Source organism: Vulpes lagopus, chromosome 2 (assembly GCF_018345385.1).
Source record: "Vulpes lagopus strain Blue_001 chromosome 2, ASM1834538v1, whole genome shotgun sequence".
NCBI lineage: Eukaryota > Metazoa > Chordata > Mammalia > Carnivora > Canidae > Vulpes > Vulpes lagopus.
Window position 1 is genome coordinate 113,602,850 of NC_054825.1, and position 22,331 is coordinate 113,625,180.

The window sequence follows — 22,331 nt, forward strand, 5'->3', positions numbered from 1 at the left end:
CAAAATAAAAATACAATAAACAGAATTAGCATGGGTGGACCACAGGTTTGGTTTGATTTTATTTTCTTCTACCCGTAACCTAAAATATCATCTTAATTTTTAAAACCTCCACACTTTGGATGGATGTGTGAATGGTTGGACGTGTGTGTGGAAGGGGTGGGGGGGGAACACATCAACCCAACAGAGGGAAAAAGAAATAACGATCTTGATCTTGTGTCCTCGTTCTCTCTTTATGTGTAATTTTCAACATGTGGTTGTTGAGAAGTACCTCTGGGCCTCACCGACCCCGTCAGTGGGAGGGAATATGTTCACGTCCCCACGAAGGTGTGGGGTCACATTAGATGGGGCAGGTTCGCTTCTGGGTCTGCAAAACGGTGATCCAAGTATGCTCCAGAGAGAGAACGGCAGAGAACCCTCTTCCTTCTTCCTTCCTCCTTCCTTCCTTCCTTCCTTCCTTCCTTCCTTCCTTCCTTCCTTCCTCCTTCCTTCCTTCCTTCCTTCCTTCCTTCCTTCCTTCCTTCCTTCCTCCTTCCTTCCTTCCTTCCTTCCTTCCTTCCTTCCTTCCTTCCTTCCTTCCTTCCTTCCTTCCTTCCTTCCCTTTTTCCTTCCTTCCCTCCCTCCCTTCTTTGCTCCTTTCTTCCTTCCCTCCTTCCTTCCTTCTCTTCTTCCTTCTCTTCTTCCCTCCTTCCTTCCTTCTTTTCCTCCTTCCTTTCCTTCTTCCTTCCTTCCTTCTCTTCTTCCCTCCTTCCTTTCCTCTTTCCTTCTCCCTTCCATCTTTTCTTCCTTCCTTCCTCCCTTCCTCCTTCCTCCTCTCCTTTTCTCCTTCCTTCCCCCTCCTTCTTTCTGTCCTCCTTCCGTCTCTTCTTCCCTCCTTGCTTTCCTTCTTCCTTTCCTCTCTTCCATATTTTCCTCCTTCCTTCCTCCATCCTTCCTTTCCTCTTTCCTCCTTCCTCCTTCCTTCCATCTTTTCTTACTTCCTTTCTTCCTTCCTTCCCTCCTTCTTTCTTTCCTCCTTTTGTCCCTTCTTCCCTCCTTTCCTCCTTCCTTCCTCCCTCCTTCCTTTCCTCTTTCCTCCTTCCTCCCTCCCTCCTTCCATCTTTTCTTCCTTTCTCCTTCCTTCCCTCCTTTCCTTCTTCCTTTTGTCCCTTCTTCCCTCCTTTCCTCCTTCCTTCCCTCTTCCATATTTTCCTCTTTCCTCCCTCCCTCCTTCCTTTCCTCTTTCTTCCTTCCTCCCTCCCTCATTCCATCTTTCCTTCCTTCCTTCCTTCCTTCCTTCCTTCCTTCTTCCTTCCTTCCTTCCTTCCTTCCTTCCTTCCTTCCTTCCTTCCTTCCCTCTTTCCTTCCTCCTTCCCTCCTTCCCTTTCTAAGCAAGGGTAGCAATCTAAAATGCTGCCAGAGGTCCAGAACGTGTACAAAATGTACACAGCCCCAGGACCAAGCACAGTGTAGACAAGCAGAGCCAGTGAATAACTGGAAAGTGGCTCTGGACGGGGCCCCCGCTCACCACCCTAATGTGCCACTTTTATAAAACGTGTGTCCCTTCCCTGTTCTCTGTGCCATGAGCCGCCCGCACAGTGACAATGTCACCCACCTCTGCATTCATATTTGAGGTCCGAGAAATAGACCATCTCTTGAGAGAAGACAAACAGACCCAGTCGACCACCGGCGTAGGTTTGGTCATAGATGGGTCCCGAGTCGGCCATGACCTGTTTTCCTTCATGCACCAAGACCCTGAAAACAGGAGAAAGAACAAGGTGTGAATGCCGGAGATGAGAGGCCAGCTCTCTCCTTACAGCTGGCAGCAATAAATAGGCCAGCGCTCCAAGACCCAGCCGACCTGTAAGTGGCGCCCCAGCTTCAGGCAGAGTGCCCTCCAGTCCCCAGCTGCCTGGTGGACAGACAGATAGCCACCATTTCCAGACTCTCTGCCTGGCATCAGGTCCTCACCACTGAGGCCACCCTCCTCATGGCCTTCACATGGCGTCACCCACTGATATCCACCCACTAGGCCAGAGCTGCACGCCAAGAAGGACAGGGCTCGATCCTCATGCCCAGAGCAAGACTGTGTGCATCACTGCCTCCCTGACCAGGTCACAGCTCGTGGACAAGGGAACATCATGCCCAGACAGCGAGGCCATGCTTCTCTTGCCCTGGTCTGCTTATTCACGCTGGGGACACACACGCTCCTGGCCTTTGTGGAGAATCCAACCTGCCCTGCCCTTATTACTCAAGTTTAAATCATTCATGTTTGTTGCAATCAAGATCAATGAGAAACGCTGTCAATGCCAAAAGAGCAAAATACTGTTAGTCTGATATTCGTGAAAGCTTTATTGGAAAATGTTTTAGGTTCAGCCATCCACAATATCAGAAACAAATATGAATGTCTTCTCTGAAGGAATCACATGTTAATTTTGCAAAGACATGGTTCATTTGCACTTTCTGTCCCCTGCCTGGGATATTCACAAGGATGAGAGTTGCTCATCATCCTCCAAGTTACATTAACAAGACAAGTTGGTGGGGATCCCTGGGTGGCTCAGAGGTTTAGCACCTGCCTTCAGCCCAGGATGTGATCCTGGAGTCCCAGGATCGAGTCCCACATCGGGCTCCCTGTATGGAGCCTGCTTCTCCCTCTGCCTGTGTCTCTGCACACCCCCGCCCCCCGTGTCTCTCATGAATAAATAAATAAAGTCTTTAAAAAAAACAAAACAAGACAAGCTGGATTTTCTCCTCTTCCATAGTTGTTTTTTTTGTTGTTGTTGCTGTTTTTTTTTTTTATAAGTGATGTGCAGTAGAAGATGCAGTATAGAAAAAAGATACACAAAAGTGGAAGAGCGAAGAGGACAGCAAAGAAGTGAGCGTTCATGTCAGCTCATTTGTCTGTTATTGTTCAGACGCGTCATCTGACAGAAGGACACTCTTGCAGTAGGAGCCAGTTGGGGGAAGCCACCCTCACCTTATGTAGCCTGTCTTCGGTCTGTGGGTCAGGTGCCACCTGTAAGCAGTGTAGTCCTTCCAGCCGATATTTTTGGGGTCGTGCCACAATGTGCGCACCTGAGAAAACACATCTGTCCTGAGTCCCGTTGGCACCTGAGTCTTGACCACAGTCTCACTACCAAATGGGAAGCAAAGACGTTACTCTGCACATTCACGCCTGAGGCTCATGCTGCTACATCATCCTCGGCTGGATTTCGTAGCATGAATCTCTCGTGTGGATCAAAACCCACTGACAGGGAGCAATGTGGTCCTGAGCTCAGGGCAGAGGTGTTTGAGCCGGAGCCGTGGATTCAGATTCTGGATCCTCTGCTTCCTCAACATGGGACTTTGGGTAAAACACTTAAACTTTTAAAACCCATTTCCCCCTACCTCTAGAAGAAGGTAGAAATATGTTCAGTTTATAAGAGGATCATCATTGGCGTTTACAAAAGAACCAGACATGGCATCTTTAGTAAGGTTCATACTCAATAAAAGAGTGTTAAAACCAGTGTACATTCAGCCAAAATTAATGACAACATGGAGATGAGCCGTCTTTGCATTGGATGAAGGCTGCTCTCTTGAAAAGCCATGGCGGCTGCAAGGCCACGTCAAAGGGCACTGGCTCAGCGTGCCCTGTCGTCCTACCTGACCTTCGGTGTTCCCCGTATGCCACAGAGCATTCCTCAGGTGCTCGCCCGTCCCCGTGGTGGAGTTCACCACCTTGAGGGACACGCCGGAGTAGCCGTACGCCCGGGTGGGCTGGTCTTCCCAGTAGGTCTGTGTGACCTGCTTCCACATCACCACGTAGAAGCGGCTACTGGACTGGTAGCCAAAGACGAAGCCGGCGTAGTCATCGTCCCGGTCGGTGTTGACATAAAATGTGCCACTGAAGTCCACGGACCCAAACTCATCAAACCCTGGATGTCAAAGGGAACACGCATCATAGGATTTGGTCAGAATGGCTTTTGAGGGAAAAGCCTGGATTAGCCCTGGGGCCAGTGGACGTGGATATTAGGAGGTGGGTCTTGGCTCTTCTCTGCCATCCACCCCGGGTTCTGTGACTCTGGCATTAATGAAACGTGTGGGGTTTCATACGCTCAGATCCCACATACCGTGCTTTGGCAGAGCTCTACTGTATCGTGTAACATCTCACAGACCAAATCCATAAAATAAAAAGGCTTATTGAATCTCAATGTGTGATGCTCCAGTCCTTCCATTGAGACCACATGGGCAGACCTGGGAGCACAGGGCCTCCCAAGAGACCTCCCTAATCCTCCCACCCCACTAGCCTCCAGAGTGCCCATGGGTGCCTTGCCCCCCGGAACCCACACGGCTGGCGCATATCCAAGGCTCACCAACAGCAATGCCGGGGTCGGAGTTGGCCGTCTGCACCAGCTCCTTGCCTTGATGGCGAATGACCCAGTTGGGGTCGATTTGGGTGGTGCCCTTGGGGTCCAAGTGGACCATCTGAAAGTTTCTGAAGTCGGTTTCGCTGATGGCACTGTTTTCGGGACACACGTCATCAATGTCTGGGATGCTGTCATTGTCAAAGTCGTCCTTGCAGGCGTCCCCACGCCCATCACCTGCCACCAGGACAAGCAGGAGAACGAGGAAACTAAGTAGAGGGTTTGCCATTTGCCTCTCAGGAGGGTCCTCACACGAGTAGACGTGACACCCCAAGGGCCACAACCGTGTGTTGTAGCCGCAACAGCTGGCAAGTCCCCAAGGGCTCCCCTCAACACTGGGCTGCAGGGCAGGGGGCTGACACATGGAAGACTGAACTGAACTGCCAGCTGTTTCCAGAACTTCTGTTACGACCTTTCTTCATCATCCTGCCCCAAATCTATCTGGATGGTAAAGCAGAGCTCTTTCTACAAATGGCTTTCCTTGGTGAGACATGACCTTGGTTTTTCTAGAAGCTTCTTTCTACTTGTCCAGTGAGGTGCTGGAAGGGGTGGAGGGAGACCCAGGGGACTCAGACCACGGGCTGCACACGGGGGACCCACAGCCCCCACAGCTGCCAGTCTGCAGTGAGTGAGACCATCCCCAGGCCGATGGCAGCTTCCTAAACTAGCTCCTGCTTCAGAAGGAGAAAATGGTACTGAGTTCAGCTAATTTCCCATCACATTCTGAAAACCACTTCTTGGTTCCACCCAGTAGCACATGTCCCACCGATAGAGATGCAGGCACGCATGCCCTTTGTGCATGAGCCTGGATGGCACTGAATGCTCCGAGCCAGCCAGCCTCTTCCCATCCTGGCCTGTACCTGGACTCCCACAGGATGGCCTGAGCGGAGTGCTGTGGTCCAGACAGGCTCCCTATGTCTTGCTGGAACCATCCGCATGGTGCGGGGACCCCCTGGAGCCACCCTCAGATCCCGAATCCCCCACCTGCCCATGAGCCAAGTCAGCTCAGATGTCCACATCCCGCCTACACTCCTGAAGGCCAACCAGCCCCACAGGCACTTGCAGCCCTAAAGTCACTTTCTCATGGGGCCCCCAGAGCCCCCAGCACAGCATGCACCTCACTGTCTACTGGAGACCCTCCTGAGAACCCCAATTCCTGAGGCCAGACCCTGCTGCCTCACACTGCATGGACTCAGCTGCGGGAAAACCAAGTCCTCTTCCTGATATTTCACACCCAGCATGTTTTGCTTGCTTTGCTCCTGAAAGACTAAATCCCAACCTTCCCTGTCATGACCCCAGGTCCCCACCTCATCTCGTGCGTGACTGGCACCTCTCCACGGAGACCACTAACAGCTTTCACACTAAGATGCTGCTGCCCCGAGATGCAAAGAGCTTGCCCTGGCCCCATGGGCTAGTGGACACGTGCTGCAGGGGAGGCTCGGCACCCCCACCCCCCGCAGACGGGCCCCTGGGCTCCCAGGCTCAGCACCTACCATCAGAGTCCTCCTGGCCAGGGTTGAACACAAGCCGGCAGTTGTCCCTGTCGTCGGGGACACCATCATTGTCATCGTCCGAGTCACAGGCGTCACCCTGGCCATCATGGTCGTGGTCGGCCTGGTTGGCATTGGAGATGTAGGGGCAGTTGTCCTGGTTGTTCTGGTGTCCGTCCTCATCGATGTCCTCATTGTTGTCACACTGGTCTCCCACGAGGTCATTATCCACGTCAGTCTGGGGGACAGAACAGGGACCCATGTGAGCCCCCAGGGACGGGCTGTGCCCTCCACCTTCCATGCCCAGTCTCCGTGGGCTCGTGACATGGAAAGAGGACTGGAAAGAATTAACGCCACGGAATCAAGCGCCTTTGTGACATCGTTTGCAGCCGTACACCCCACACACGGCAGCAGGACGTTACGATCGCTGCGTCTTCCAGAGCAAAATCTGGAAGAGGGAAGCAGCTCCCACGTTTGCTGCAGGGAAATGGGAAGATAAATGGAGGAGGCACGGCTCCCTCCAGCAGGGGAGGCGAAGGCACCCACGCATTTGGCCCGGAGCCACCGAGATATGAGAGTGGAGTGCCGGGTTCAGTAAATGTTTTCAATTAAAATTATTGAAAAGCCTATGCTGTCACTTGTTGGCAGCGCTAACAGAAAGCCACAAGGCACGTCCACTGACTACTGATGAGGCCCTCGGGCCCCTTGTGTCCCTGAACACACCCGGTCCATCGCACCATCAATCACCTGGTCGGGGTTGTGCACCAGGGGGCAGTTGTCGCAGTGGTCACCCACACCATCCCCATCGGTGTCTCTCTGGTCGGTGTTGTAGACGTACGGACAGTTGTCCCTCTCGTTGAACACATCTGCAGGTTTTCCAGAGGAAACACGGAAGTGGGCTGAGTTTAGAAAAAGCCCAGAGCCTTCCTACTGCATTTAGAGTAACTTATAGCCACGCTTTTATTTAATAAAAAAGGATCTAAGATTATGGTGAAGTGTAAATATTATTGGGTTTATGGAAGACCATATGTCAGATTTCCCATTAAAGTTTAGATCCCCTTAGTTTAAACCAGAGGCGCTCTCGGCGTTTCGGGAAAACGCTGCACGCTGAGCTGTGTTCTCACGGTGCGAGCTCTGAGTTCACCGTGTGGACTGTTTCCCTCCCATCACCCTGAAAATATGGCCTGAGCCCCAGACACTGAGTGGCTCCTGGGGTTCGACTGCCTCCTCGTCACCCGTTTGCTACGTGGAGGGAAGTGATGGCAGCAGAGACCGACAGGGCTTCCAGGTGTGATGAATCCCATCAATGTTGGAGTCTTGGAACGTGACTTAACCCCGTGCACAACCGGCAACCCCAAATATCACAACCACCGAGTCAGAAGGAGTGCGTGGGACAGGCTGAGGCGCCTCCCGCCCGGCCAGCTGGGACCCCGGGGACGGCACAGGGAGGCCAGTGAGGACGGGTCCCCAGGAGGGCTGGCATGAGCACCAGCTGCCATGGGGAGAGAGGTGCCCGTCGGCCCTGGGCCCAGGCCACAGACGCCAACAGGCAGGGCCGACCACCATGGGGACAAGGGCTGCTCTCGAGGGCGCCAGCCTCTGCGGCGGAACACAACCTGGACTTGTCGGACGTTCCTGACACTGGGGGGTCCCCTGAGGGCAGCTTCACTGTGGCTGACTCGTGAATGGTTGGAACCAAGGGTGCGGGTGGAGACGCCCCAGGACAGGGAGGCAGCCACTACCATCAGGCGTGTCTCAGAGGCGCGGCGTGGCGAGGACACAGGATAGCACTCCTGGGGTTCGGATGGGGGTAAGCACGAAGGACACGGGGCACAGGACCAGGGGCTCGTGTCACAGGAAGGAAGATGCCACACCTGCCATCTTAGGAAGGGAGGACCCGAGGCTGGAAACTTCCCCCACTGGCCTCAGGAAGGGACGGGCCAGCGAGGTCGGGCTCCCGCGAGTACAGCGGAGGTGCCGTTGAACCTCGCGCCAGCCCGTGGATGCTGCGAGCTTACATCAGGCCCACGGGAGGACGCCGACGTGCGAGGCCGCAAACCCGCGTCCAGGGCAAGGAGCAGGACTGACCGTCTCCGTCAATGTCCACGGAGCACGCGTCCCCCTCGCCGTTGTTGTCCGTGTCGATCTGCGCGGGGTTGTGCACGTACGGGCAGTTGTCACAGCGGTCTCCAACCTCATCCTTGTCATAGTCAAATTGCCGGGGGTTGAAGAGAAGCTGGCAGTTGTCCTACAGAAAGGGAAGGGAAGAAGCCAGGATACCGAGTGGGGTTGTGCAGGGCTGCAGGTCACGGCCGCCACGCGGACACCCTCGCACCCAGAGCCGGCCAGCCCCCGCCACGCTTTCTTGCCACCTAACCATTTTGTGATTATTTATACATTAAATATGCCTCCTGCTCAAATGTTGAGATTTTCTTATGGCAAAGATGACGTGGTGCGTGCATCACGGTGAGAACAGATACGTCCACGTCACAGGCGTGAGTGAAGTGAGTGATGGATGCAGGAAGGGAGATCACGGACGCATACGGCGGTCTGAGTCGGAGCTCTCCTCCCTGGCCACCCACTCCCTAGGCCGACAGCAGCCCCGCTGGCCCCACCTTCTCATCATCCACGCCGTCGTTGTCGTCATCATCGTCACAGGCGTCCCCAGTGCCGTCCTTGTCAAAGTCTTCCTGCCCAGAGTTAGGCAGCAGGGGGCAGTTGTCCTGCAAGCAGAGGATGTGCCCGAGTTATACAACATGCAGGGGGGCAGGGGAGTGACCCCGTGGGCTCAGAACTGAGGTGTCAAGGTCAGGAGCTGTCCTCAGGGAGGGGAGGCTGCGCTTGGAGACGCCGTACCGCTGCCGTGGGTCCAGAGCAGGGTCACTCGTGGCGCTTGCCCAGAACCCCCCATGACGCCGTCACACAAGAGCAGAAGCCATGGGAGTGAGGGCCCCACTCTGGAAGCCTGGAGGAGGGCAAAGCCCGGGGGTCCCCTTCCTCCCGCAGCGCCAGCTCACACGCCCTCCGCCCTCCTCGGCCAACAGCGCCAGGAGTCAGGTGTGGACATCTGCTTGGAAACTGAGACATAGAGTCCAAACCATCTCCCCAACCAGCTCTTCACACGGTGGGTAACTGGGCGTAATTAGGAAGGACATTTCGTTTCACTCCAACTCCAACTATGTTATAATTCAAACCCAACTGGCTGGTGAAGCACGCATTTCAGTCCCGTTCCCTGGCTGCCACAGAATCCCAGAGTCCACATACAGCAGCAGGGACCCCGGGTCCCACACGGGTCCCACCTGGGGCCAGGTCTACAGCCCGCTGCCATCACACCCAGGCTCCCCCAGACTCGCAAATGTACCAAAACGGGAGCCCTGCCCAGCAAGTTACCACCTGGAGACAAGAAGCCACAGGGAGCAAAGGGAACCCCCCAGAGCTCCCAGATGTTCAGACCCCAGAATTATCTCCAGTGGCCACAGCCGTCCCATGTGGGAATCCCTGGATGGCGGGAGGTGGTGGACAGGAGCACCTGCGGGTCCCCCGCCCCGGCCCTCACCTTGATGCAGTGGTAGGTGGCATTGGTGGCGCAGACCAGGTTCTTGTTGGGCCAGCCGTCCAGGTCCGAGTCCTCCCCACAGATGAGCCCGTCGCCCGCGTAGCCCGTCTGGCACTCGCACTTGTACATGGGGTCGCTGAAATGCCCCAGGTAGATGCACTCCGCGTGCCTGTGGCAGGCGTGAGTCTTGTCCTTGCACGGGTTCTCAGGTTCACACACCTGTGGGGAGAGGGCCGCGTGGTTAGGATACGGCAAGACCCTGTCCTCAGGTGCAGGGGTGGAGGCAGGCACTTGGGGACAGGCGCAGGGGTGCAGGGTTGCCCGGGGGTGCTGCAGGGACAACAGGTGCTGGGCAGGCCTCCAGGACTCGGAGCTGGGCTCCCTCTGGAGGCAATTCCCGGGGGGCTCCGGAGCAGCACCTGCAGGGCGTCCAAGCCCACAGGTGACCGTGTGGTCAGCAGCGTGCAGTGGCCCCTGCGTCCTCTCGGGCTCCTCTCAGGCTCAGCTGTGTCTCCACCAGGGTGGTCCGGTCAGGATGGTGGACAGGCTCCAACAGCCCTCCACCTGCGTCCTTGCAGTCAGCACCTCCTGCCGCCTCCTCCAGGGAGTCTGCCCTGTTCTTCTCTACAACCCCTCCACCCAGGGCTCTGGGTTCTGCCCAACTGATTTACAGCCTTTCCCCAGAACACAGAAGGCCCGGTTGCTCACCTGCTTCTCGGTCCTGGCTGCCTCCAGGCCGACGCCGAAGGGCTGGCTCCCTTTGTATCGAGGGGGGCACGGCAGGCAGTGGAAGCCTGGATTTGTGTTGACGCAGCGGTGGGCCTTGCTCGTGGTGAAGCAGACGTCTGTGACCACGGCGCACTGCGGGATAAGCGGGCGTGAGCCCCGACCCTGTGTCCGCGGGCACCCCATCCCCGGGGCGGGCACCCACCTCATCCAGGTCCTCACAGTGCGTGCCGTTGCCCAGGAAGCCCACGGGGCAGGAGCCGCAGGACCAGGACCCGTCGGGGAAGCTGCTGCACTGGGCGCCGGGGAAGCAGGGGTTGGATAAGCAGCCGTCTGCGGGGAGGACCCGGGGCCAGATGAGCTCAGGCGAGCACCGCCGAGCAACTCACAGAAGGACGGAAGTGCCGCCTGCACCCCAAGAGGCTACGCATCTGCCCACGACTCTGGCTCAGCCACAGGGAGACTGAGTTACTCAGAGGGAGACAGCGGCCGGCGATGTGCCACCGCGATCCCGGGCCCCCCAAAGTCACCACCTCCCAGAATAGGTCCTTGGTGGTAAACATATGGAGGCTACGCAGGCACATGGACAGTGGTTGTCACACCAACATTCTGCACTGTGCGTTTCCTGTTTTTACAAAAAAACACTGAGGAGCGGGATGATGAAAGCAGCCGTCATCACGTGTGCAGAACTGCGCTTTCTTTTCTGTTTTCTACTGTTCTGCTTTTAATTTTACACTTTCTATTTTTCTGTTTGCAATCAGAATAAAAACCCGGTGGCTTGTTCGAAGAGCCCTCTGGCTGCAGGGTCCAGACCACAGGGACGGATGTGAGCAAGCGGCGGGGCCGGGGTGTGCCCCTCTCCCCGCACACCCACCTATGGGGCAGCTCCTCTTATTGCACATCTGTTGCTCCTTGACATCACCCACGCAGTCCTTGCCGCCGTGCTGGGGCTCGGGGCTGTTGCAGACGCGTGTCCGCTCCCGGATCCCCCCGGCACAGGTGACGGTGCAGGCGGACCACGGGGACCAGGGGCTCCACCGGCCATCGACTGTGGACAGAGAGCACAGACAGTCGAGGGGAAGGTGACCCACGCAGGGGCTCCTAAGGGAAGATCCAGATTGGAATGGGGTCTCCACCCATGGTGGGAACATTGGGAGGTGTCTTTTCAGAGCCCTAAGCTCAGGGGTAATGTAGATGACAGATTGCACTTGGCTTGGTTTTCAGCTCTGGGAAGAGAGATCACGCGGGTGCGCCTGCGGGCATGGTGCGTGGAGACGGGGTGGTCAGCCAGGGCCGGAGGAGCTCAGGTGCATTCTAGGGGCCCCCAGAGAAGGCACCTGCACTCTCCTTTCCCTGGCTGCCAGCGTGCAGGCATCGGGCATCAGAAAGCTCTCCCGGTGCCCTGGGTCCCAGGTCTGGCTTGTCCCCGGCGGCAGGGGAAGCTGTGCCCCCCCAGCATCCCACGCCATCTACACGTCCCCCAGGAACGGGCACACAGCAACTGTTTCCATGGTCTGGCTGGTGTTTCCCTGAGTCGTGGCTGGGCTGTCCTTTAACCAAGCTAACCAGATGAGGTCAGAGCTCCCAGGTAATTGAGGTCACCCCAGGCCGCCTTCCAGCACGGTGCCAGTGGGGGATGGCAATGCCCCTTCTGCGCCATCCTGGACAGGAGTGGGCCTGGCCCCAGGGCCCCGGTCCAGCTGTCTGCAGTGCCCTCTCCCCCCTGGCCTTCACCCCACTCACTCGGACAGGGGACGCCCTGGCAGCCTTTCGTCTCACGGCCGCTCCCTTTGCAATTCTTGCCCCCCATCTGGGGGACAGGCGAGTTGCAGAGCCGGATGCGTGTGATGTTGCCGACACCGCAGGTCACAGAGCAGGAAGACCATGGCGACCAGTGGCTCCAGCCCCCGTCCTGCCGGACTAGCACATGGGGGCAGGAGGTCATCAGGGGAGGCTGTGGCCTGGGCGTCTGCTCACACACAGTGGTGGACAGGAGGACGCGCAGAAGGAGAAGGACAGGAGGACGCACAGCAGGAGAAGGACAGGAGGATGCACAGCAGAAGGACAGGAGGACGCACAGCAGAAGCACAGGAGGATGTGCAGCAGGAAAAGGACAGGAGGACCCGCAGCAGGATGACAGGAGGATGCACAGCAGGAGAACATGAGGACACGCAGCAGGAGAAGGGCAGGAGGATGTGCCACAGGAGGACAGGAGGACACGCAGCAGGAGGACAGGAGGACATGGAGCAGGAGAAGGACAGGAGGATGCACAGCAAGAGAGAGTGCATCCCCTGGCAGCAGCCCCCAGACAAGGTCCCGGGTCCCCTGACAGCAGCCCGCCCCCACTGGCCCCAGAACCCCACTGCTGGCGACACCGACCCCGACCCCGACACAGCGCAGCCCCGACACTCACTGCGATTGTCGCACTTGCCCAGGCTGCAGGCCCGCGTCTGGATGGACGGCCCCAAGCAGGTGTTGCTGGTGACGTCACAGGACCGCCCTCTCTGCTGAGTGCCGGAGCCGCAGGTGGTGGAGCACTCGGTCCACTCGGCCCACGGGGACCAGCCTTCCTCGCCGTCCAGCGCTGGGTGGGAAGCACAGGAGCCCGTCAAGCCTCCGCCCGGTGCAGCCCGTGAGGCAGCCCACGAGGTGGACCCCACGTGCTTCAGGAGGCAGGTGTGCGTGTGTACACCTGCCCAAGCACGCTGCCCAGCAGGGCCACCACCAGAGTCACCCAACGTCCACACCTGGTCGGGGAGCAGGGGCTGCTCTCCAGGCAGGACAGACGGCACATGGGGATGCGGACAGAGTGCCACAGAGGCCACGGTGTCCACCGTCTGCACACGGAGCCGCTCTAATCCCCTGCGTCAGGGAAGGGGCCTACGGATTCCTTAAGGTGGCTCAGGAGAGAGAGTCCGGAATCACGTCTACACGGGGTCTCACTGGACTAACAAGGTTTCAATAGCTTCCCTTCTCACCTCCACGGCTGTGTTACGTACGATAATGAAGTTGTTCAACTTTTGGTTGAGATTACAGGTCACCAAATTTAGTACCAAATAATTTAAATCAGGAAAAGTTAAATAAAAAGGGAATTTCCCTTAAAGAAAGTCTTCAGAGCGAATGGCAATCTCTGAGTAAGAGAAAAGACGGGGTCTCCAGGGGAGGGATCTTTCCTGGGAGCCACAAACGGCACCGCTTTCCGGCCCTCATATTCGGGTCGTGTGCCGAGCGAGGATTAAGTGTTCCCAAAAGCAGGAAACAAGACAGTACGGTCATGGAAAGGGCTCTCGGTGGCGCGGGGCACCTCCCTGTAGCCCGAATCGGGCCCCTGCCTGTCGGGGTCCTATTCTCATCTCACGCCACGCGTCCCAACCGGAGGCACATCTACCTCCTAATGTGCACGTCAGACACAGACAAGTCTACTTGAATATTGTCTGTTTTAACCATAAAACTAACCCTATGTGTGGGGATAACCATCCCGTATTTTACAGGTAATGAATCTGAGACCTGTAAAGTCATATTTTGCTCCACATCATAGTGGCGGAATCTGAGCACATCTGCACCTGCCCCCCGAGGGCGCATGTGAAAGGGAAGGGGGCCGCGGGCAAAGCCTGCAGGGCGTCCCCAGCCTGTGACCTCGGGCTCGCAGCCCCCAGACCAGGCCACCGAGGATGGAAACCAGTGAGAGGTGAATCAGGGCATTTCAGAATAAACGTCCCAGGGGGCAGGGCAGGGATGCCAGCGGGGTGGCGGGCACGCTCACACAGGGAAGGAGGGGAAAGGGCCCACGTGGGTCACAGAGGGGCAAACGCAGCGGAGCCCAGTGGCAGGAGAGCAGGGCGGCGGCGAGCGGCTGGAGGGTGGGACCCGAGCCGGGACAGGGCGCCTGCTGAGGGCTGTAAGCCAGTGCCCTGTCCTTGCACTGGGGCCACCGAGCCCAGCTTCCCCACTGAGAGGCGACAGGACAGGACACTGACTGCAAGGACGTTCTGGCTCCTGATCCCTGTGGCCATGCATGTGGACAGCTCGGGGTCCTCCCTGCCATCCGCTCTCAGGTGCAGGCCCCTCCGTGGGCTGCGGGTCGCAGGCACTAAGGGGTGAAGCGGCGGGCGCCCCGAGCTCCGCGGCACACTTACAGTGGAAGCAGGACGGACAGCATTCTCCTTCCACGAAGGACGGGTTGGCGCAGGTTGCCGGTGGGCAGGTGATTTGGTGGCAAACGGTCTTAAATTTCTGCAAGCAGAGAAAGGTCCGTGTAATGGTCATTTAACAGAACAAGCTTTGGTGCGAGGGCTGGACTGGAAAGGCCGGGAGGATGCTGGGCCCACCCCGGCGACCTTGTGGGCACCACGGGCAGTAGGGCCAGGGCAGCGTCGCCCACTGACCCCCAAGACCACCTGCAGTGGAAGCCGGTGAGCTCATGGAGGGGAAGAGGCCAGGCTACCTACCGACCCCCGCGTGGGCAGTGACCTCACCTCCAGGCCCCGCAGACCCACCTGGAGTTACTCACACTGGCTGCCTCCCCCCGGCCGTTTCCCGCCCCCTGCATGACCCGGGACAAGCCAGTCACCTCCCGGAGCTCGGTTTCTTCTGTGTGAAGCAGCGAGGCGGTCGGAGCCTGACGTAGGGTCAACGCCACTTGCACAGCCCCACACTCGGCCTCCTGACACTCCTGCACACGGCCTGCCTGCCGCCGCGCCCCTGGGGAGCCTGGGGGCCCGGCCACCCCGCACTGGGCCTCTCTGCCCACCCCGCAGGGAGGGCTCCCCGCGCCTCACCTTGCACGTACACTTCGTGCAGCTGTCCACCACCCAGGTCTCGTTTTCCGCGAAGAACCGGCCGTCCTGCCAGCACGCGGACATGTTCCTCGTCTTGGGCGGGCCACCGATGAGCTCCCAGAGAAACTGGTTATCATTGGACTGGAAGATTGGGGGGAATCGTTGAAGTGTAGACAAGTACAACGTACCCACTCTCTGTGCTCCCGCACCTTCTTAACCGCAGCGCGCCCACGGCCTGTGCAGAAGGCTCTGCGTGGGGCGACAGGACCCCATCGGGGACACGGGATCAGATCTAGGTGGAAGGGTCATGTCATCTCGGTCGTGGGGGGCAGGCCAGCCGCCGTCGCCCTCCAGGGCTCTGCTTGTGCGTCAGTGCCCAGCTGACACGGTGGGAGCTGCCCCTGCACGTCTGTCCAGCAGCTCCAGCCCTGGGGCGCCTACACCTCGGGGTCCAGCGGCGGCGACTGGTGTTGGATGGAGACGGGGCCTCCTCGCCCAGTGCCGCTAAAAACTAACACCCCACTCGTGAATTCACACGCACCTCCAAAAACAACCGACCTGGCCTGATGACACAACAGCAAGGACATGTGTGAACCTAATTCTTACTGTCACAGACCAGAGGGAAAGTTACTGGGTTTTAAACAAAATCAAACAAGTGAAAGGGCCGTGGACTGCCAGCAGCAGGTGTTTCCAGAGCCCCCTCCCTGTAATGCTTTGTGGGTTCGTCTCCCCACCCGGGGCTGCTGAGTGGGGGCCACAGGCCCCGTGAAAATCACAAGAAAGTTAGGGTCCTCTCTGCCCTAAATGCACAGAAACACACTGCTGGTGAGGTTCCGGGAGGTCACTCATGTCCCTGCCCCCCAGTCAGGCAGACTCTTCCCAAGCCCTTCTTATCCCCTGCTGCCCCCATGAGAGTCCAGCCTGCAGGGGTCCGAGGCTGTGATGCCCGCAACGCACCCAGGAAGACCCCTTGTCCTGCCTCCGAATTCCTAACTTCCTCCCCGCAAACTGTGGGCAGTGCTGAAGGTGCCGTTGGAAGTCCTGCCCCGTTCCTGCCCAGGGCCAAACCCCAGAAGGTGCACAGCCTCCTGTGGGGGCCTCCCAAGCAGCGCCCTGGCCTCTGCACGAGCTGCCCTTGGCTGTGCCCTCTGCAGAGCGGCTCTGCGACGCCTCCAAGGCAGGAGGAGACCCCAGACCTGCAGACCTCCCCGCCCTGCGCTCCCCCTGCTGCCTGTCTGGCTCTGCATAGGCACCACCTGCCCCCGTCCCCTGAGCCCAGCTGGGGGCGCGTCCCAGGGGGCCTGGCTCTGTCAGCCCCTCTCCTAGGCTGGCACACCTCTGAGACCCTGGCTGCTCCTGTGCGGCCGCACCCTCACCCCCACCTCCCACCCTCCCTCTCGCTGGGGACATGAGCATCCCTGGCTTGGAACCGTCCTGAGGATGCAAAGCCCCAGGGCATCTGTCGTTCAGAGTCCTCCGTGCCCCCAGCCCTCCCTCATCGCCCTGTTCCCACCCGACGCCCCATGAGTGCAGGGATGCGTCCCCACCAGGAGCTGCCAGCCTGGGACCCACCACTTTCCGCAGGTTCTCATGCAGCTGGTTCACGATGACGTGCAGCCCGGACAGCTCGGTGATCATGGTGCTCAGCTCCTCGCAGGAGCGCTCGCACACCTCCGGCCTCCGTTGGGCGCCCGGGCCCCCGTACTCGGGGCCCCCCTGGGGGCTCAGGTGAAGTGTCTCCGTGTTCTCACTGATGGCGTTGGCTTCGGCTGCGGGAAGCACAGGGCGGGGTGAGTGCGGCCTGGACGCATGGAGGCGGCGCCCAGACAAGGCCAGGCCCACGCCACGCCCGAGGTCCACCCCAGACGGGAGGGATGAGGAGTGGCACCGTGTCCGTCACGGCCCCCGCTGGCAAAGCAGGGCTCTGCCCACAGCGACACCCTGCCAACAGGGCTTGCCGGCAGCCGGACACGCGGGGGTGGTGCCCAGGACAGGACCCAACAGACGGCAGAAGCCCTGGAGACTGTCTGTCTGCACACGGGCTGGAGCTCTGCCCCCACCAGTGACTCAGCCAGATGACAGGTGGCGGTCTCCTTCTCCGACGGCCCTCACGTCTGTCCCCACCGGAGTCGACCTCCACCCACATGTTCTCGGTGAATCCCGTAGCCCCAGCAGCTCCTCTCTTGCCTATTTCTCTATCCCAAACATCCTTTATTTAGGCCCCTCACTCCGCATCAAGGCGGACTCAGGTCGTTTGGCAGACCTTGCACTCACGGCCCGTCTGTGGGCCTTGCAGCATCCCCGGGAGGGAAGGACAGACCCCTCAGAAGTGCCACTGGGGGATTCGCTTCCCCTGGAGCTGCACAGACTCTCTGGGGTCCTCCCCACGGAGTAGCTGACACAAGCTGGAAACTACCTTGGGCCCATCCAGAGACGGGGTCATCCCCCGTGGGAGCCGGGCCGGGCCAGCCTCGACATGGCCGTGGCCCCCAGCACGTGAGTGTCACGGGGGTTAGATGCCCCACGTCTTGGTGGCTCCATGCTGAGTCACGCCTTGCGAATGCCCTCATTCTGCTGGGGTTTTATTCTCAGTCATAAATCCTTGCTGCTGTCGCAGTGACCTTGGGAGCTCCCCTGCCCTGCTGGGCAGCCAGGGGCATGCACCACACCAATGTAAGCACGTCCGTCCCTGCACAAGGGTGTCAGATTGAAAACAAGACCACACGCACGCACGCACCCGCGGCCCACGGCCGCCTGATTCTAGACTGACCCCAGAGCACCTCCTCAGGACTCAGGATGGGTACTCCATCATCACGGAGTCTGTCCCCCTGTGACAAGAGGTGAGGCAGGGTCACCGGCGGTCAGGGCTGGGACCGGGACTGAAGTCTCCTTGTCCTGCCATGGAGGGTGAGGGGTCTCTGCACCCTGCGGAGCTCAGCCCCAATAGTGACACTCAGCTTTCCCGTAAACACCAGCACAGCCCCCTCGGGTCAGAGCACCTGAGGGCCACCGTCCTCTTTCTCTGTGTCTGTGGAACCTTCCTGGTGCAGTTACTGTCAGATCCATTTACTATCCTAGCCTTTTCTGAACTTTCTGCTTTGTGATGGCCACATTCTCCCTAAAATAAGGCAGTGGCTTAAATCACAGGGACAAGCAGTTGGCCTATTAGATGGGCTGCACCCCATTAGCTCCTACAAACCAGAGGCTTGTGACGGGAGCCTGTGCAACGGGGCAGGTGCTGCGGACCTCTCTCCATTCCACCGTCTGGCCAAATATCGCTATCCAGATCCCCTTCCCGCCCCATAGTTCAACTGACAGACAGTGGAAGATGGACAGATGGACAGGTGCACAGCCTCAGCGGTGACTCCCGGCCCACGCGGCTCGCCCAGCACCAGCACGCTGGACACCCAGGGGGTCCAGCATCTACTCAGGGCTGGGTACAGCTTGCAGCTCTCGGGAGTGCGGGTCACGGAGCTGCCATCAAACATTACAGATAGCACATCCTTGCATGCTCTGGACACATCGATCCATCACAAGGGAATGATTTACACGTGTCAGAATGTACGGTTGACACAAAGGATGTCAATGAACATAAATCCTGCCCTGGGAGACCAGGGTGGGGACATGGGGCAGCCACCCACAGGGAGTCACACCTGGTCACTGTGGGACCTCCCCCACCCGGCGCCGCAGCTTCTTTACTGAAATACTAACAAGCCCGTCTCAAAGGCATTTGAAGATTCACTGACATTGCGTGTAAAGAGCCCAGCAGAGTGGAACTTCGTCAAGTAAATGCTCAAGAACGTGTTGTCAAATTACGGCTGCAGGTAAATGCAGAAGGCAAGGAACAGACGCCGTGAGATCATCGGCCAGTGGTTCAAGCAGCGTCGATGTTTTCAGGATGGGATCTGTGGACAACTCTGAGGAGCATGAGGAAACCTCCCTAAACCTAATGGGGCCAATATCTGTGGTTTTAGCTTACAGAGATGATGTTCACACATTAATTCATGGGGAAATTTGCAAGTATGCATGTTCAAATGCAGGGATTGATTTTTTGGCTTGTAAAACTGATTATTTTGGATTATTAAAATATATTCAAAGTTAATCTTTCAAGCACTTTATCATTTTCAGATGTCAATATGTCTAAGTTAACCAGCAAACTCACTCAAACACAATAATAGCACTTTATTAAAATATTTTTTCTTAAGTCCCCACTAGGGTGCCCCCATATACACACACACACACGTACATACATGCACACATATACATGCACACAGGCACACATACATATAAGACACATATGCACATATATGGATACACATGCGCACATATGCACATGCACATACAGAGACACACACATAGGCAGATACACACATATACAGACACACATGCACATGTACGGATATATGCACGCATACATCCACACAAAGACACGCAGGCACACACAGATGTACAGACACACAGGCCTATAGAGACAGAGACGTACATGTATGTATACAGATACACACATGCACATAGATACACACATGTACAGGATCACAGAGACACACATGTATAGAAACACACCCACACACATGCACATATACAGATACACATGTGCACATATGTGCATGCACAGAGACGCACATAGACAGATACACATATGTAGAGACACATGTACTAATACACATATGCACACAAAGACACACAGGCACACACACGTATGGACACACAGTCCCCTAGAGAGATGCACACACAATGCACATATACATTTACAAGCACACATGCACATATATACATGCACATGGAAACGTGTGTGCATACATGTACAGGCACATGTGTACAGACACACATGTGTACAGGCACACAGCATACATGCATACATGTGTATAGACATGCACAGACACACTGAGTCACACACAGGCATACGCATACAGACACACACTCTCACATACATGCACACATGGATATATACACACCAAGCTCACACCTCATAGTAGAAATCCATCCAAGACAAGAAAGGAAACACGAAGTAGGTTGTTCAAAACACACCTACCTCCCTGACTTTGCTGACAACCTTTCTTGCTCAGGACATCTTCCACTGAGTTTTCAAACACTAGGTGGACATTCTGCAGCAGACCCTAGAAATGCATGTGAGGAGAGAAAGAGATCAGTGGACACGCATCAGATGTCTGAGACTAAGTGACATTTAAAAAATACAAGATAGGATCTTAAAGTAGACAGAGTATTTCCTGCTGTGCTTCTACACCCAGCAGGTTTGAGCTCTTTACCACAGGTTTTCCTGTGTCTGGTACTTCTGATGCTTTGCTCTCAGCATGGCAGAGATGAGGGACCTTATGTAGGAAGACAGTGAGGGTGGCCCTGAGACAGGTGTGCTAAATTCTGTCTTCCCAACACATCCAGGCTGCACTTCCTTTGCAGGGGCCTCTGATGGCTCCTGGTGTCTGGCTGATGGTCTAATCACAGACGTGGACAATAGGTCCCATAGGTGATAGTGCCTTCCACACCACCAGCGGTCAGCGGCTCATGCAGCAGAGGCCACAGGAGCTTACTGACAGTCACCAGATGTGAGTTCAATGACCGGTGAGAATTCTCACTTTCTACTCAAATAACTGTATTTAAATGCGCATTTATTTGCAAGGAAGCCACACATGGCGGGGGGAGGGGGACAGTGCAATGACACTTGTTTGCAGGCTCTGAATGCTTGTGATTTTAGAATGATCTTCCAAAAAATATTTAGCATGAATGTATTTTAAGATGAGCATGGTGGCACCTGGGTGGCTCAGTGGCTGAGCATCTGCCTTTGGCTCAGGTCGTGATCTTGGGGTCCTGGGATTGAGTCCCAAGGATCCCCTCGGGGACCCTGCTTTTCCCTCTGCCTATGTCTCTGCCTCTCTCTGTGTCTCTCATGAATAAATAAAAATCTTTTTTAAAAAAGATGAACATGATACTATCCTCTTATAAATCAACAGTTGTTTTCTTAAAAAGCATGGCTGCTAACCTGCTCTCCTAGCGTCTCAGGGCTAAACGGGGAGAGGACAGTGGGTTCCACATACAGAGCCTGCGGTTGCCAGAACATCCGAAGGAGGCTGATGCCTTGGTCACCAAATCAGTCTTTAAACTGGAAACCAATGACTGTTTGCACAAGTAAGAAAGCACCTGGGACTATTTGCTCTGTGTATTTGTGGCTGAGAAAGGTGTGTGTGTGTGTGTATGTGCCTATGTATGTGTGTGGTGGTGTGAGTGTGAGAGTGTTCACACACATGCATATGCATAGTGTTTGTACACTCACACGTGTGTGTTTGGATGTACATGTGTGCATATGTCTGCATACACACATGACATTTCGCATGTGTGCCCATGTGTGTGCCCACAGGTGCGTGTGCCTATGTACGTGTGTGGTGATGTGTGTGTGTGTGTGAGTGTGCACACATGTGCATATGCAATTTGTATGTATGCATGTGTGATCCGGTGTGTGGGCATGTGCATGTGTACGTGTGTGCACATGCACATGTGTGGTTATGTGCATGTGAGAGTGTGACACATACCACACACGGTATGTGTCCCCTGACCTGCTCCAAAATGGGCATCAGGTGAAGAGGCCCCCGCCGGTCAGCTCCCAGCCAAACCGGCTCTCCGGCTCCGAGCCTCTACTGAGGGCCTGTTGCACGTCCCCCAAAGTCCTCTACCGCGGGCCTGCCGTACGTACCCTGAAGTGACTGTCCCGAGCAGAGCCCTTGGCCACATACATCCTGGTCTTTTCTGTCCGCAGCTGCTCGTAGAAAGGCTCGTCCAGTGTGAAGCTATCGATCAGGTCACAGCCCACGTACAGGCTGTAGGTGTCCCCTGTCACCTGCACAGTGACATTCTTCCACTGCGAGTCAGCCAGGCCCACGTCCTCCAGGGAGATGACGTGCTGGGTGCCGTCTATCCAGTAGGTGAGGTCCAGCGTGTCTGCCGGGCCGTTGGAGACAATCTCGAATTGCCGCTGGGCACCGGGGCCCTCCAGCGCCAGGAGCGTGCCCCGGGACTTGGGGTCCTGCTTCAGGCTGGCCGTGAGAAAGAAGCCCTCCTTCTGCCGCATGATCTTGGCGATCCTGCTGAGGTAATCTGTGCTCACCGGCGGGATGTAGTCAAACCGGACGAAACGGTACGCTGGCACGCTGGGGTCGGGCCCCCGGAACTGCTTGGCCCCGATGGTCTTTCGGTTTATGTTGCTGATCCTGAAAAGGTCAAAGGCCATGTCCTCGTCCTGGTCACCAGCTGCTGGGGGCACAGAGCAAGGAGGTTACGAGCAGGCGGGGCAGCAGACCGGGATCTCGGGTGCGAGGGCACTAATGAGGCGCCGGTGTCCCTCTGGTCCCCTCCCTTCTCACCAGGGTGCTCGTGGACTCTGTTATGCAAA

At 56.9% G+C, this 22,331-nt stretch overlaps 1 protein-coding gene across 2 annotated transcripts in view; it reads right to left on the reverse strand.

Moving 5' to 3' along the window:
• The window catches only part of THBS2 (thrombospondin 2), a 28,901-nt gene that overhangs the window by 2,029 nt on the left and 4,541 nt on the right, over nt 1-22,331 (reverse strand). The window contains exons 3-21 of one of the 2 annotated variants that reach the window (XM_041745491.1): nt 21,636-22,192; nt 19,962-20,046; nt 16,502-16,698; nt 14,930-15,070; nt 14,288-14,384; nt 12,565-12,735; nt 11,895-12,071; nt 11,026-11,199; nt 10,357-10,484; nt 10,134-10,286; nt 9,426-9,644; nt 8,485-8,592; nt 7,958-8,117; nt 6,617-6,735; nt 5,873-6,107; nt 4,329-4,556; nt 3,619-3,890; nt 2,954-3,051; nt 1,592-1,731 (exon numbers count right to left, since the gene is read on the reverse strand). In XM_041745491.1, the coding sequence (XP_041601425.1) occupies nt 1,592-1,731; nt 2,954-3,051; nt 3,619-3,890; nt 4,329-4,556; nt 5,873-6,107; nt 6,617-6,735; nt 7,958-8,117; nt 8,485-8,592; nt 9,426-9,644; nt 10,134-10,286; nt 10,357-10,484; nt 11,026-11,199; nt 11,895-12,071; nt 12,565-12,735; nt 14,288-14,384; nt 14,930-15,070; nt 16,502-16,698; nt 19,962-20,046; nt 21,636-22,192 (3,459 nt within the window). The remainder of the gene's footprint in view (nt 1-1,591; nt 1,732-2,953; nt 3,052-3,618; nt 3,891-4,328; nt 4,557-5,872; nt 6,108-6,616; nt 6,736-7,957; nt 8,118-8,484; nt 8,593-9,425; nt 9,645-10,133; nt 10,287-10,356; nt 10,485-11,025; nt 11,200-11,894; nt 12,072-12,564; nt 12,736-14,287; nt 14,385-14,929; nt 15,071-16,501; nt 16,699-19,961; nt 20,047-21,635; nt 22,193-22,331) is intronic. The other variant, XM_041745493.1, reaches the window with a different exon arrangement.